At 48.2% G+C, this 15,232-nt stretch overlaps 1 protein-coding gene across 1 annotated transcript in view; it reads left to right on the top strand.

Moving 5' to 3' along the window:
• cdh7a (cadherin 7a) overlaps positions 1–14,865 on the top strand; it is a 40,106-nt gene extending 25,241 nt beyond the window's left edge. Inside the window, exons 5-12 of the mRNA XM_037279856.1 lie at positions 1,333–1,500; positions 4,415–4,602; positions 5,093–5,346; positions 6,295–6,431; positions 6,975–7,096; positions 10,988–11,105; positions 11,316–11,564; positions 12,698–14,865. Coding sequence (XP_037135751.1) covers positions 1,333–1,500; positions 4,415–4,602; positions 5,093–5,346; positions 6,295–6,431; positions 6,975–7,096; positions 10,988–11,105; positions 11,316–11,564; positions 12,698–13,257 — 1,796 coding nt within the window. The 3' untranslated portion in view covers positions 13,258–14,865. The remainder of the gene's footprint in view (positions 1–1,332; positions 1,501–4,414; positions 4,603–5,092; positions 5,347–6,294; positions 6,432–6,974; positions 7,097–10,987; positions 11,106–11,315; positions 11,565–12,697) is intronic.
• Positions 14,866–15,232: the final 367 nt, after the last annotated feature.

Below are 15,232 nucleotides of genomic sequence, written 5' to 3'. Positions count from 1 at the left end.
GCATTACAATCGTGTGAGTGAGAAAAAAAACAATCAGTGATGAGCTGGAGGTAATCCTGATTTATGTCCCTGGCGGTTCCTTGTATAAACACGTGTTTTTAACAAGTTAATGCACTTATTGACGTCATTTTTTGAAGTGATGCAATAAACCTTAAAGAGGGAGGAACAACTGAAATAAGCAGTGGAATTGTGGCAAAACAGTTTCGCCTGCCGCTATCGTCCTTGTCACGGCGGCCTCATTAGCCGCGACTACAAACATAAAAAAAAAATAATACGCTTGGCATAATATTAGGCTTCTTCCCACACAACCCACAGTGTGTATTTTTTATGGATGTAGTTTTAATTCATGAAGCGGTGACAGCCACTGCAATGCAGCGCCTTAAGTTCCCCGAGTCAGGCAGAAGCTTGACAACAAAAGACTCGCTTAATGTTCACCGTGAACACGTGAGACCACCAGACAGCTGCGGAAGAGGTCCGGGGCGCCCAAATATCATTAGAGCACAGGCTCACAAATTTGGCCCTTTTCTGGACAAACAAAAGCCCTCGCTGCAGCTTCCATTAGGGAACATTTCCAGAATTCCCCCAAATTGGCAAAATGGCCGACTTCCTGTTCAATTTCAGGCATTGAGCTACGCTTCTGGCGTGTTGGGGCTCCCAAAAAGGCAATTCATTCTTTGGAAAATAAGTTAAGCACCACAGCTTTGAAACGATAAACAATCTTACGACATAAGTGAATCATTTTCAGGGTTAACAACAACATGAAGACATTTAGAAAATGTTCGCTAGCTTGTTGCTAACTAGCTTGATGGTGCACTTTCTAGTCATTGTTGTTAATCACATCCACGCAGACTTGTTGTCATATATGTCACGTTTGCCTCGGCTATTTCATTAACGATTGATTTGTTAATTCCATTAGCGACACTGCTAATTGTGTGTCTAAACACAACACGGTTAATTGAGGATTGGACACAACTATGTGTTTAACGAGCAGTGTTTCCCTCCCGCTTTTCATCGCTTGAAGATGACGAGAAATTTGCCTTTTGATCTGCTCCATCAAACCGCCGAGCGGCTGAGAAATGACAAAGTAATCTCTCGCGTTCGGCGGGAATCTTTAATAAGCGTCGTTTAATGAACGAACGGCAAGTCATTAACTTTGAAAGCAACAGTGATTGCTTTTGAAGGATTAGCGCACTTTCCCTGAATTTCAAAACGTATCAGGAAACGTTGTGGAGATAAGGTTGTGATTGGAACAAAAACAAAACGAAGCATTCATCAAAATGCTGCAGGAATTTTGGCGAGACGCTAACGAACGTGCTTTGCTTGTGCCTTCAGGTGTCATCCGGACGGCTTTGCCCAACATGGACCGTGAGACCCGCGACCAGTACGTGCTGGTCATCCAGGCCAAGGACATGGTGGGCCAGATGGGCGGCCTCTCGGGTACCACTTCCGTCACCGTCACGCTCACCGACGTCAACGACAACCCGCCTCGCTTCCCTCACAGTAAGCCCCGCCTCCGCCTGGCAACACTGATTGATTTTGGTGCTAAAGTTTTTCCTATGAACATCTTGGAGCCTTCAGCTTTCCGTTTGAGACAGTTATGAATTTGACTCCAAAACACGTCTTTATTTCTCTATGGACAAAAGCAACCAAAAAATAGCCAGAAAGAACCCCTCCAAGCTTTTTTTTACCCCCTCTTTTGAACTTGATGTAGATTAAAATCATGTGCAATAAATAATGTGATAAAGTGCTCTCGAGATAAGCTGAGTGGAGAGACATTCATTCAGAAGCGCTTACTGATACTTTCAACTGCCACTTTACATAATTGCTACTTTTGTTTCAGATACTTTTAACCACATTTGGCCTTACAACAAATATCGTCTGATTTATTGGCGCGCATGATTTTTGCTCTCCTTTGTTGATTGGCATCCAAGCATTTTAAAGTCAGCAAGGCACTTGCTGCACTTGTAGTTAGAAATTTGGAATTCTTCTTTCAGAGTGAATGGTAAATTGAAAACAACCTTCGCTAAGCACATAAGTGGCATAGTTGTGGAAAACAATAGCCAGAGACTGGCCGAGGAAGAAGCCATGAAATGTTGGATCGTATCTGTCCAAACTAAGTTGCTTTTTGATTAGTTTTATATTGTTCTTTTCATAATTTGTTAGCGTTTTAGTTGATTTGTTTTGTTCCTTTGTTTTGTTACTACCGTCTTGGCTCTGTCTGTTAGCTAGCTTGTTTGCTAGTTGCTTTCTTTGTTAGTTGGCTAATTAGTTTTTTAAAAGCTGGTTTGAAAATTGATTTTGTCATCTAGCCTTTTGTTCTTTTTTCTTCTGTAAATAAGTTTGTTTTTTGTATGTTTGTTAGCTCTTTCATTTGTTTGTACCGTAATTTTCGGACTATAAGTCGCGGTTTTTTTTCATAGTTTGGGTGGGGGGGCGACTTATACTCAGGAGCGACTTATATACATATATATGGTTTTTTTTCACTTTTTTGGGCATTTTATGGCTGGTGCGACTTATACTCCGGTGCGACTTATAGTCCGAAAATTACGGTATGTTAGTTTGTTGATTTGTGTGTTAGCACCTCTAACACCTAAGCTAATCTTGCAGCTTCGCTAACTACTTCACTTTGTTCTGGTCTTTGCTAGCAGCAAATTAAAAAGCCTTCCTGCAAGGTGGGCAATTTCCCTGCTTCATTCCTCATCAGAACCGCGCAAAGCTTTGGCATCGGATAATCGGGATCAATCCGATTCCTTTTTTTTTGTAGTTGTTGTTGTTGTTGTGGGTTTATTTCCTGGCGTGCTAATGGCTTCCTGGCTCAGCTTTGGGATTCAAAGACGTCTGGGGCTTCATGTGATATAATCCAAAGCGCCAGCAATCAGTTTGCCACCAACAGCCCCGCCACCCCGCGGTTGGCTCGCCGCTCTCGGACCGCCACGCGCCAGCCAGTCAATTTGCTGCCTCCCGGGGCGAGGGAGTGTGCCGAGACGTTGAAGTTTGCACAACAATTTATCAGTGCCGCCTAAATCCCGGATCCGGCCAGCTGTCGCTCCAGGGAGATAAACTGTCGGAGAACTTACTTGGTTTTACTCCCGTAGATTTTGCCGCGTTAGGGTTCGCCTAAAGTTCCGAGTTGGGATTCGCCCCGGAAATGAAGCGAACCAAAATGCCCCGAGAAGAACGTTCTATTCATATTTGGGAAAAATGGCAGACATGTTCGGTTAGGGTCTGTGAGTTGCGTTTTTGCCTTTGCGCATGACAGCGATGAACCTGGGTTCATTTTTTCTTATTTTCCTCACAGTCCATTACAACGCATTAGAGACCCGGAGCGGGCCTGAAAGGGGACCTGGACGGGCTACTCAGTGGAGGAAAGGTGGAAAACGAGCAAATTGGATTTTTTTTTCTCGGTCCGCTCGCCTTTTAGAGAGCCGCTATTCCACGGCAAATTAAAAAGCCATTATACAGATTACATGGCCGCAAACAATGTGGGGCAGATTAGCATTTAGACGGGGGAGGGGGGGGGGCACTGTCAGGAACACAGAAAAGGTCTCGTAATGAGCTCTGTCACGCCGATTGGGGGGAGATTATGATTATGAATATGATTCCCTTCCTTTATTCTCGCCAGACCGCTTCAGGGGTCGGACAAAAGCTCGGGGAAAGCCAATGAGAGAGCCGCGCATGGCGTAATCGAATCTTGTGAAGTGGACGCTTGGATCGGAGTGAGCCGAAGCTCACAATGGAGTTGAACTTCCATTTAAGGAGCAATCATTTGGGATGGCTGCTCAATTGGAAACAAAATGTTGGCCTGTCCAATTTGGAATAGTCTCACCGTATTTGCAACGGTGATTGCAACATTGATCCCAAATCATCGTGATGATCATTTTGGCCTTATTGGTATAGCCGCACTTGAGAGTGAATTTTGGACCGCACCGCTTGCACCGCAGTTGAACTCAGACATTGACGTGAATGACAGATTGCGCAATTTTTTTGCCAACGATTAGAGCTTGTTCTAAAGCTTTGTGTGGAAATGAAAGCTGCTGTACTCACGTTTATAATTTCTGCCGTAGCAGGTGAGGGCAAAGCTTTGAATTTTTTTTTTTCCAGGGGTGTCACTCAACGCTCATTCATGTGAAAATGTGCTTTTTAAAAGCCGATTAGAAGTTTGGATCCAAAATCGTGCCTCCGCACAGAGTCTTGTCAACGTCTGGTCACCACGGCAACCGAGATGCTTTTAATATTTACCGCCTACATAAATAAAGACTGGCCCCAATTATTCTATTTTGTTGGCTGTGCTCCAAAGTCCAAAACCTCTTCGAAAAATTTGGTCAGTTTCTCGTTGGCAAACATTTTCCACCACGTTGCCCTTGGTAGCCTCATGAGCTCGCTTCCAATCTTGCATCTGACCTTTTGTTCCCAGAGGTCAACCAATACACGGTGCTGGAGTCGCTTCCCGTGCAGTCGGTGGTGGCCCGGATCAAGGCAGCCGACTCCGACATGGGTCCCAACGCCGAGATGGACTACAGGATCATGGACGGCGATGGGCCCGGCGTCTTCAACATCACCACGGACGAGAACACGCAGGAGGGAGTCCTCCTCCTGTTAAAGGTACAGCCAAGCCAACGCCAGCTAGCAACAATCACTAGCTCACATCATTAATGTCCGATTTGGCACTTTTGCTTTATAGCTCATTCATGTGCAAATGTTTTTTTTCGAAAAGCTTCTAAGCAGCTGCTCAGTTGTTTCCCCTTCCCCTAAAGTGCTAGTTTCCAAGCGGTCTGAATTGTGTAAACCACATGGCGCCGCCATGACAACCGATGCTTTCGCTACATGAAACCGCCTCCACAAAAAAGGACAATAAATAGTCCAAATCCTGCTAAATTGTGACCATCCATGTCAGGCGTGCCAAATGGATCTCTGTCTGTCTTTGATTTGTCGTTGCCAAGCAATTATTCGGACGCGCCGATCAAAGTGTCAAATTGATGCGCTCGCATGTTGCATTAAACACCAAAGTGATACGACGACGTCTGTGTCGCCGTGACGACGATCCGTCAGTAGTAACGGCTCCTTAATAGTACCCCCCCCTCCCCTCTGTCAGCCTCTGGACTTTGAAAGCAAGAACAGCTTCTCTCTGCGGGTGGAGGCCACCAACAGGAACATCGACTCCAACTTCCTGAACTTGGGCCCCTTCAGCGACACCACCTCGCTCAAGGTGAGCGTGGAGGACGTGGACGAGGTGCCCGTCTTCGCCTCGCCGCTCAGCACCATGTCCGTCTCCGAGGGCGCCCGGGTGGGCACGTCCATCGGGAAGGTGTCGGCCCACGATCCGGACACCTCCGACAGCAGCATCAGGTACGACGGAATGTCACTTTATTTTCTTGTGAGAACTTGAGCATTGTGTTGGGGTGGACTCAGAAGTAATCACAATGAAAGGTCCCCCATGTGGCCGTCATGAGCGTTGCCAGATGGCACCGTTTGTGCTTGGGGGGAGGGGAGCAGAGGTGGAGGGGGTGTGCAGCATCTGCAAAAGTCAAATGCCATCTTGAAGCCAGAAAAGGGCATTGTTTTAAGTCTTTTAGTCAAGGCTTACCACCGTGGCCTTTTCGCTTCCAAACGTTACGTTGACAATCTGTCGGGTGTCGTACGGGTGACCCCCGCTCTCCACCCCCCCCCCCTCCCCACTTTGTATTAATTGAATGAATTGAGTCAATGTTCCATCACAATTGTTACTAGCCCTAATCAGAAAATCAAATTACTGCAGCATTGTACTTCTTTTTTTTCTTTCTTGGTTGTTATCAGCGTCTGCGAAATGATTTTTTCCAACACACCAGACGAATTGAAGAAGATTGCGGAACTAATGGCGCCACCGCAGTCAAATTATTTTGCTGTAATAGTCAATAGGTGGGAGCTAATTGAACTTGCAATGTTCTCATAAAAAAATTATATAAAAAATAAAATAAGTAAAAAAATTAAAAAAATACAATAATAAATAAAAATATAAAAAATGAATAAAATAATGAACAAAATAATGACATCGATGTTAACGTATTGATTTTGCACGCATGCATTTCAGTTTTAAAAAAAGGCTAATTGAACTTACAATGTTCTCATAAAAAAATTATCTAAAAAATAAAATAATACATGAAAAAAATAAAAAATACAATAATAAATAAAAATAAATAAAATAATAAACAAAATAATGACATCGATGTTATTAACATGTGTTGATTTTGCACGCATGCGTTTCAGTTTTTTAAAAAGATTGTGCAAGTTGACTGAGGGGTGTGCGCTGCTTTGCAGGTATTCGATCGACCGCAACACAGACATGGAGCGCTTCTTCAACGTGGACGCGCTGAGTGGCATCATCAGCACGGCCAAGCCGCTGGACCGCGAGGCCAACTCGGTGCACAACATCACCATCCTCGCCATCGAGAGTCGTGAGTCAAGCGCAACCGTCGCCTCGTGTGTCTCATGTTTTTTTGTTTTTTTTCCTCCGTGGCTTGTCTGGGCTATTTATAAGGCAATCAAGAAGAGTCGGAGTCCTAATTGAGCGCGTTGGGGGCGTGCAAATGTGGCGCCACGGCACTCCATAAAGATTTTGTAGTGCTGTCAGTGAGAATGAAGTCACGCGTGAGGACAGTTGCTCTGACCCGACCCGACTGGGGGAGGTCATGACTCGGGGTTTTTATTTTTCCTCCTCGTGTGACGTAGTGGCGCTCAGACGCAATTGGCAGCTGCGGAGCGGGTGTCCGCCAGCCTCCATGTCAGCGCAACATGCTTGCCAGTGGCCCCGGGGTGCTGCGCGTCCTTTTTTTCTGTGTCCGCTGCGTCAGCCCTCTGAATGTCAGCGCATCATCTCGGGCCGGGCCCGCCAAGCCGAATTAGTGTCCGCTGCGCCCGGCCACAGACGTTTAGGCGTTGGCGCGGGAAGTCGTAAAGCAAAAGTGATATGAGCGCCGCTCCTTTTGTCCGTCTTTCAGAAGACCCCAACCAAATCGGCAAAGGCGCGGCCGTCATCACCGTGCTGGACGTCAACGACAACGCGCCCGTCTTCGCCATCGACTACGAGACGCTGGTGTGTGAAAACGCGCCGGCGGGCACGGTACGTCCCTCCTCAACCTTGCTTGCCTGCGTGAAGCTTTTTCTTTCCATGTGTTCGCATTCGGCCAGGTTGTTGCTAAATGACCTGAGTGGCCGTCGTGCTGATTTCTCCAGCTTTTGGGGAAGGCAATCAGGCAGCGGCTGACGGGGGCACGCCATTGGCCAGCCTCAGTGGCGGGCTGCAATCGAGACAGGGCCTTGTTGAAGATGTCGCACACTACTTTTGTCTGAGATGAGAGTGGCAAAAAAAGTGATTTGATTGGTATGCAGGAAGGAGTTCCGATTTGGCTCGGAGACTTTTTCCTGCTTCTTTTGTGTTAATTTTCAAAATCATTAGAAATCAAAGCGGCTAAGTGCAGTTGAAGCTGAAATGAAATTGTTTTACCCGCACGTCACCCTCGAGTCGTTATTAGCGTAAACATTGCGTCTTCATTAGCCACCGGCGTTATCGACAAAGCCCTCGCCGCCGCCGCCGCTGGATGATTATCGTCCTTTCCACTTGTCCGCCGATGATTATTGCTGAACAAAAGCAGCGGCGGCTTTCTATCAGCCATCAATCTCACGCCAGCACTCCGCTCCGATACGCGTTGCGCATTTACACCCCCCCCCCCCCACCACCACCACGACCTACGAGCGCCACCGTAATTCATTCCTGATGTGAATGTGACCGCGCCGAAGCAATCAAAGCGGGCCCAGACACGTCTCAAGCGGAATGTTGCTAATCAGTCTGTTTATTTCGTCCTTCTGGAGGATCAGAACATCAGCAACAGAATGATAAAAACACATCTAATTATTTTTATTCATTTAGCTCGAGGTTCAGAAGGTCCTTGCTTTGTGGCCCAAAGGTCCTTTTTCTCGATCTTCTCTCCAAAGTCAACCTTTGAGGCAAATGTGTGACGTGACCTTGTTGTGGCGACCGTTTTAATCGGACCCGGTCAGTTTCTAGCAGTTGCGATGCAATAAAAGAGATGAAATGTCGGACTGGCAACATGTCAGAGTGCTGATTTGAAATTAATTGAACTGCTCTTTTAGCGTGTGCGGCAGTCCAGTAATGGCCGTGTCCCCTCGCTGAGGCCGCCCACTGGCTGTCACGCCCGCTAGCTGCTCCGAAGATGAAATCAAATGGCGGGCTTGGCGGCCATGGGAATAACCTGCAGCGGTCGGGCCTAATTAACGCACTTGACGCTTGTCACGGATCATCGACGGCATCTGCACTTTGCCATCTTTATTAATTGATGGGGTGGCCAGGGCAGCCCCGGCCCCCGCCGCATTCTATCTATGAGCACACCTGGTCTTGCATTCTGCATCCCTTGCCGTCATGGCCACCCATGGAAAATATGAACATTTAGTTCCCCTTTAAGTCGATTTTTTAGGAGTTATTTTTAGTCCCCGTGTTTCAAGAGATACTTTCAACCCCTTCCTTGTTACTGATTCAACCTCGGCAAACAATGGCACATTGTAAAAATAAAAAAAATGACATGAATAGAAAGAAGTCAAGTCAAGCACGCTTGACATTTTGCATGAATGATTGATGGATTGTCACGATTGAGATCTCGAGGCTGTTTGTGACTTTGAGAAAGTTGAGCTAAGAGCGTAATGACGACGACGCAACAATAGTTGAGATATCGAGAGACTTGTTTGATGTCTGCTTCAAGAATCAGAAGAGGCGAATGCCGACGTCTGATCTCGAAGTTTTTTTGTGTGTTGTCATTTTCTGATTGCATTTTTTGGGGTACTTAAAACAAAAGAGGAAAGACATTTTGAGAGCAGTTCTTTGTTTTTTCCCCTTATCAGAAGTGCCAGCCAGGCGCGCTGATAAAACAAGCAAACTATTTTAAAACGTCTTTTTTTCCCTCCCATTGTGCCAAGTTATCAAAATGGATCTTGTACACAATCATCGACAGTAAAAAAAAATCTATCTTTACTTTTGCGCCCAAATAAATTGAAGTGCATTGGGACTAATTTGCTTTAAATTTGCCTCGTCGGTTTTTTTTACCCCTTTTTAATATCTCGTCTCTCCCTGAAGTGCAAAGTGCATCGCCAGCTGCGGTCTCAACTGCACTTTGGCATCACTTCCACATCAACCGCGTGCGAGTGACGATGTCATCGCCTATCCGTCCAAATTATCACTTCAGCCTGCAAGGCGCAAGGTGAGGTGAAAACAAACATGCGGCAAGCTATAAAAAAACATCATCGGATCACACGGCGGGATGGCAACGCTCGCGTAATCCGCATCAGGTCGAGCAGGCCGCCGCCCTGTCACGGCGGGTGTCACATGCGGGTGATGTTTAGGGCGCTGATGGAAAGCTGCGAAAGCCGCGTGCCCCCACACGTCCCCGCTGACAGCTGTCATATCGCCACGGCGACAAGTGCCACCTCGTCGACGGCGCGCTTATTTCCACTCCACGCCTTGATCTCGAAGTTTGCGTTTGCTTCAAAGACGCTCGCTCGGCTGCGTCTGCTAATACGCGTTTGAATATTCCACGCGGACGGGTTTCCTTTCTTTGTCGATGTCAAAGAAGGCACCCGGGCGTGTTCGCTGTCAGATGTGATGTTCGCGTTTCTCTTCCAAACGTGTGTCAGCTCCCGCGAAGACAATTTTTTTGAGAAAGCATTCAAGTAGCCACACTGCGAGATAATTGGCTTTTTCCAGAGGGGGCGGGGCTTGTGTGTTAGGTGGCGTCCGTTTCATTTCAAGGGCGCCAACCCGCAACACATTTTATGACGTCGGCCGAAATTAACCAGCATCCGCCACTGCGCGTTCGAATGGTGCAAAAGCTTCACCACGGAAAACATTTGCAAGCAATACGGGGAGGAGAATTATTCATGTTGGGACTTCTCATTTGCATAATATTCATGAATTAAATAGGTCAGTTTTTGAGCCCGTTCATGCATGAATGATGACAAGCTCCCTCGGGATTCGCCCCCTCGAGTCTTCGCATGACTCTTTGGCCATGAAAAACAACTTCATGCTCGGAACGCGCTTATTTGTTGGTCGACTGCTGTTGAATTTGTCCAACTTGCAAAAGCGGTGCTTCGGCCAGCAGCAGTCTGAAGATTTTCAAAAACAAAGCACTTCGCTCACAACTCTTCATTTGCCTTTTGGAGGCGGCAGGAACGTTTTCATCCGCCGACTCGCGGGCCTCCTCATTCGGGCTAATGAAAGGCGTTATGCATTACAAAGTGTTTGATTTAAGTCTAGATTTCCTGGGGGGAGGGCGTCTTTTCTCGCCGCCGCCTTCTTGCCGATAAGCCGCCGATCCGTCCTCGCCACTCAAAGGACATGAAAAGGTTGAAATTGCGCAAGGGCCGGGCCGCCTCCTCCTCCTTGTTGTTGATCGCGCTATCCAGATTTCCATAACATAGCTTGCGCGATCTGCCCGTTGAATGGCGGCTTTTGGCAAGCTGTCACAACATTCGGTACAGGTTCGGTCTCGGCTAATCCCGATGCCGTATCGACGTCTTCGCCGATAAAGAAACGAAACGCGTCCCTGTGACTGATGCCGCCGTATGGTGCGTTCTCATCAACAGGCGGATTTATAGCTCCAGCTCTCCCGATCACGTTTTTTTTTGTCCTCCCCAATGAAGCCGAAGCGACATTTTGTGATCGTTTTGGCGCCACCTCCACGTGTTGGCATACAAGTGAGAAAAACCGGACTTTTTTGTTTTGAATTTTCTTTTTGTAATGTTGTCAGTACAGCGGGTCTGCCTGGCCCGATAAGTTGTCGGGGAGGGCCGGCGGGGCTGCGAAGGAGTCGTCAGCTTTTGAGGGGAATGAGTCAGCGACTCCCACCTTGACGCCATTGTCAAAGCTGTCGTCTGCCTTCCGCCCACCCACACACTACAAATATTGCATTGGATTTTCAAAGGCTTGTTTTGGTCTTCTTGGCAGGTGATTCAGACGGTGAGCGGCGTGGATAAGGACGAGCCTCAGAACGGTCATCGCTTCTTCTTCTCCTTGGATGCCGCCGTGGCGGGAAATCTCAACTTCACCCTCCGGGACAACAAAGGTAACCAAGCACTTTCATTCAAGGATGCCATGTTTTCTCTTCTTAGATTTCCGAATCAAACCCAGCTAACAAATGATAACAATCATTTCTTGTTTGTTTACTTATTTATATACTACTGGTCTATGGAAATGCTAGCCCTAGACTTTTGTTTTCATTTTGCCAGCATAAAAACCTCCACATTTGCCGTCTTTTGGTGTGTGTCGGTTCCAGATAACACGGCGTCCGTACTGACCAAACGCGGCGCCTTCCGGAGACGCGAGCAGCCGGCGTACCGGCTGCCCGTGCTGATCGCCGACAGCGGCAGCCCGGCCCTGAGTAGTACCAACACGCTGTCGGTGCGCGTGTGCGAGTGCGACGCCGACGGCGTTCCCCTGGCGTGCGGCGCCGTGGCCTACGCCGCCACCGGTCTCGGTACCGGCGCTCTCTTGGCCATTCTGGGCTGCATCCTCACACTGCTGGGTAAGAAGTCGGCCTCGCCTCCACTCATCGGTCCGCTCCCGTGTTTCCTGAATAATGTCGACGGCAGCCGTCGAAACTTGGATGAATTTGATAAAATGATCATTTTTCACCGTTGAAAATTGTCCCTCCTTGAGGTCTACTTTGTATTTTCTTGATGATGGAAATCTTTTTAAAGCGAGGCATCCTGACAACTATGGCGCCATCATTTAGGTGCACAATCCTCTTGAGGGCCAATTAGGATGCGATGGAGCGCTTAGATTTTCTTTTCTCCCGTCCACTCGGGTCTGTCGTCCGTCCATCCGTCCGTCTTCACACGGCAACCACTTGTCATCTTTTTTGCCTTGACGGCGCTCGTCGACAGCATTCGTGCGTTTCGGCAGCGTAATTGTTTACGAAAGGCGAAAGGAGACGACAACTGACAGTTTGGCGTACGTTTACAAAGACCTTTGAGGTTATTTGAGGATACGAGAAGGAATTTGTCAAAAAGGAACACGGCACACTTTTCCTGTAATCCACGTTAGAAAAACAGCAATCGGACTTGAAGTCGCGATTAAAATTACGACTTTTTGAACTTAACATCGGTTGGGATTGGAGGACTCCAAGAAACGCCGATGCTAAATCCCGAGCCGTCACGTTTGGGACCGATGCCCTTGCGAGTGCCAGAGAAAAGTCGTCGGCGGGTCAATTTCTTCCGTTTGCTACGTGATTAGCGACCGAAGGGGGCTGGCGCCAAAAGGAAACGTGGGCCGCGAAATGATATTTTGCTGGCAGCAGCTTGACATTGATGGATGGAGGACGATTCGACATTTGCCACTTTGCTTGGGCGGAGAGTTATTTTCAGCCGCTAATGCGCCGCAAGCTCAAAGCCATGCCACTCGGCTCGTCGACGCTTCCTGGTTTCAGAACGGCGGTGGCGCTAAGGTTATGTCACGGGCTCACTTATGTTAGAAGAAAGATGATTGGACCTCGTCGAGACGGATGGATCGTTAGCTTGTTTTGCTCCTTGTGCTTCAAAGTCATTTGCATCTCCGCCGCGTCTGAAGCGTTTTGCTAATGGCGCCGCCAACAATTTGATGGCGTCTGAAGAGCGTCGTTTGTCACTCCATACTGACTCCACCATCTGTCTTCCGCAGCGATCGTCCTCCTCATCGTGACGGCGCGCCGGCGGCGGAAGGTTCCGCTCATCCTGGAGGAGGAGCGTGACATCCGGGAGAACATCGTCCGCTACGACGACGAGGGCGGTGGCGAGGAGGACACGGAGGCCTTCGACATGGTGGCCTTGCGCAACCTCAACGTCATCCGAGACCCCGGCGCGCGGCGGGACGTCACCCCGGACACGCCCACCTTCTTCCAGTACACGCCCGCCAGCTCGGCGGCGACCCGCCCGGCCTACAAGTCACTCCCGGACAACGTGGTGTTCCGTGAGTTCATCTGGGACCGTCTGAAGGACGCCGACGTGGACCCGTGGGCGCCGCCGTACGACTCGCTGCAGACGTACGCCTTCGAGGGCAGCGGCTCGGTGGCCGACTCACTCAGCTCGCTGGAGTCGCTCAGCACCGACTCGGAGCAGAACTATGATTACCTCAGCAACTGGGGGCCGCGCTTCAAGAAACTGGCCGACCTCTACGGCAACGCCGACGGCGCCGCCGGCGTCTTCTTGAAGCCTTTGAATGCAGGAAGAGGAGGACACTGACGGATGAGCAATTTAGTGGGAGAGATTCAAAGACAAGACGCAGTGAGCGAAGCGAAAGACGCTTGAAAAAGCTTTGGGCCTCGTTTAACTCCTCAGACGGATCTCACTTCAGTCGACTCAAGTTGAAGTTTCTTGTTGGGGTTGTGCGCTACAGACGCTGATTGCGTAACACCAAGCGGGAGGTGCGTTTCCAAAGGGTGTCTGACAGCCATCCAAAAAGATCATCAAAAATCGACCCAAGTTTGGAATCTTTGGAATGCACACGCCCAACTGGCCAAGCAGAAAAGCCACCGATCTTACACTTGAGGGTCGTCCTGAAACTCTTTGTGAGTACGTTTGTCTCGTTTTGAAGTGTGCTGGTGGGGGGAGGTGCCTCAAACAAGTCGCGCATCATGCTAAGCAAGTGAGTCAATCGAAAAAGCGACGGCTTGACGTCTCAGCCCTCGCCACGTTGAAATGTCGCTCTTGTCTCATTTTTGTAATCCTCATTCTCCTGTTAGAGATAAAAGCAGTCCTCCTCGACTTTGTCGGGTCGGGCTTTTTTTTTTTTTTAGATTCTTATTGCTCTTGATTGTGTGACATTGACACCGCTTAGACGTTAGAAGAAGAAGCGTGCCGGTCTTTCAGCGCTGAGGTGGAACTGTGAAGTTTTTGCTTTTGTAGTCCAGCATGGATGGTCACCTTCATTCATGGAACACGCGCTCACTGTACGAAAACCACCTTGTGTTGTTTACGTTTGGTTTTCCCTTCTCACACTTTCAACCGATGGGTGTTGTTATTTATTTTCAGCAGGCAAGATTGTGATTTTTTTTTTTTTTTACTTTTTTTTCATGAAATAAAATTGCTATACAGTCAAACCGCAGAGTTGTTAGATGTCTTTTTCCAGCTATCGATTTATAATCTCGGCTCGTTCACATACGTCTGCTGTGCGCCAAACTGATTTAAACGTGAGGTTCTTTGCACATCTCCCAACATGTAAGGCCCATTTAAGCTTTTTTATCCACAGTAGCGATTTCAAATTAACTTGACTCGGTTATTTGAATTTTAATAAAATCGTCCTAGTTAGAACTTGTGCCTCTCTGTGGAGCCAGCAGAAGTGTACGGTAAACCACTCAAAATGTGAGTGCTAATTAGCATGCGGCTAAGTGCTCTTTGCTGTTGACGTATGGCGAGACAAACACTCCAAACACTCCACACAAGAGCGTGCGGCGGCATAAGGCGCCTTGGACCACTGTCAATCCAAATCAGGAGGACACGTCCGACAAGATGCTTGCCGCGGGGGACACTTAGCGCCAATCAGGCGACGCGACTCGCTATCAGCGCTTGGGTAGATTGCCCCGGTGGCCGCCGCCGGCCGCCATTCTTATCACAAGCCCGCATCGGCGGGGCCAAATTGGAAGTCGCCACTAGTGTTGACCCGTGAGTGAGCGATTCGTTCAAAAGAACGAATCTTTTCAGTGAACGTGAGTGAACGGATCACTTCCTGAAGTTATTTGTTCTTTTTACAGTTCATGACTTCAACCAACATGCAATGACATAACTTATCCCACACCGTAGGTGTCGGTAATGCGCATCGAAGCTGCTGCCACCTCACCATAAAACAAAACGCGTTCACGAACGAGTCAGTGAATTGCAATTCCCGTTCACCAACTGTACCTGACGGAGAGTCCGAGTGACGTCACAGATCACCAGCCAATCAGAAAGTGGGGGTGAGGGCGGGTGTGGCACTTTTCACTTTCAGTTAAGCTTTGACCATAATATTTCCCTAATGAAGTGGCCTGTTATTAGGTACACCTGAAAATGGCGATGTACCTAATAAAGCGTCCGAGTGACGTCACAGATCAACAGCCAATCAGAAAGTGGGGGTGAGGGCGGGTGTGGCGCTTTTCACTTTCAGTTAAGCTTTGACCATAATTTTTCCCTAATGAAGTGGCCTGTTATTAGGTACACCTGAAAATGGCGATGTACCTAATAA

The sequence above is a fragment of the Syngnathus acus genome, chromosome 20 (genome assembly GCF_901709675.1).
Source record: "Syngnathus acus chromosome 20, fSynAcu1.2, whole genome shotgun sequence".
Classification (NCBI taxonomy): domain Eukaryota; kingdom Metazoa; phylum Chordata; class Actinopteri; order Syngnathiformes; family Syngnathidae; genus Syngnathus; species Syngnathus acus.
The sequence above is the reverse complement of the archived record's forward strand: the minus strand, read 5'-3'. Positions and strand labels throughout refer to the sequence as shown.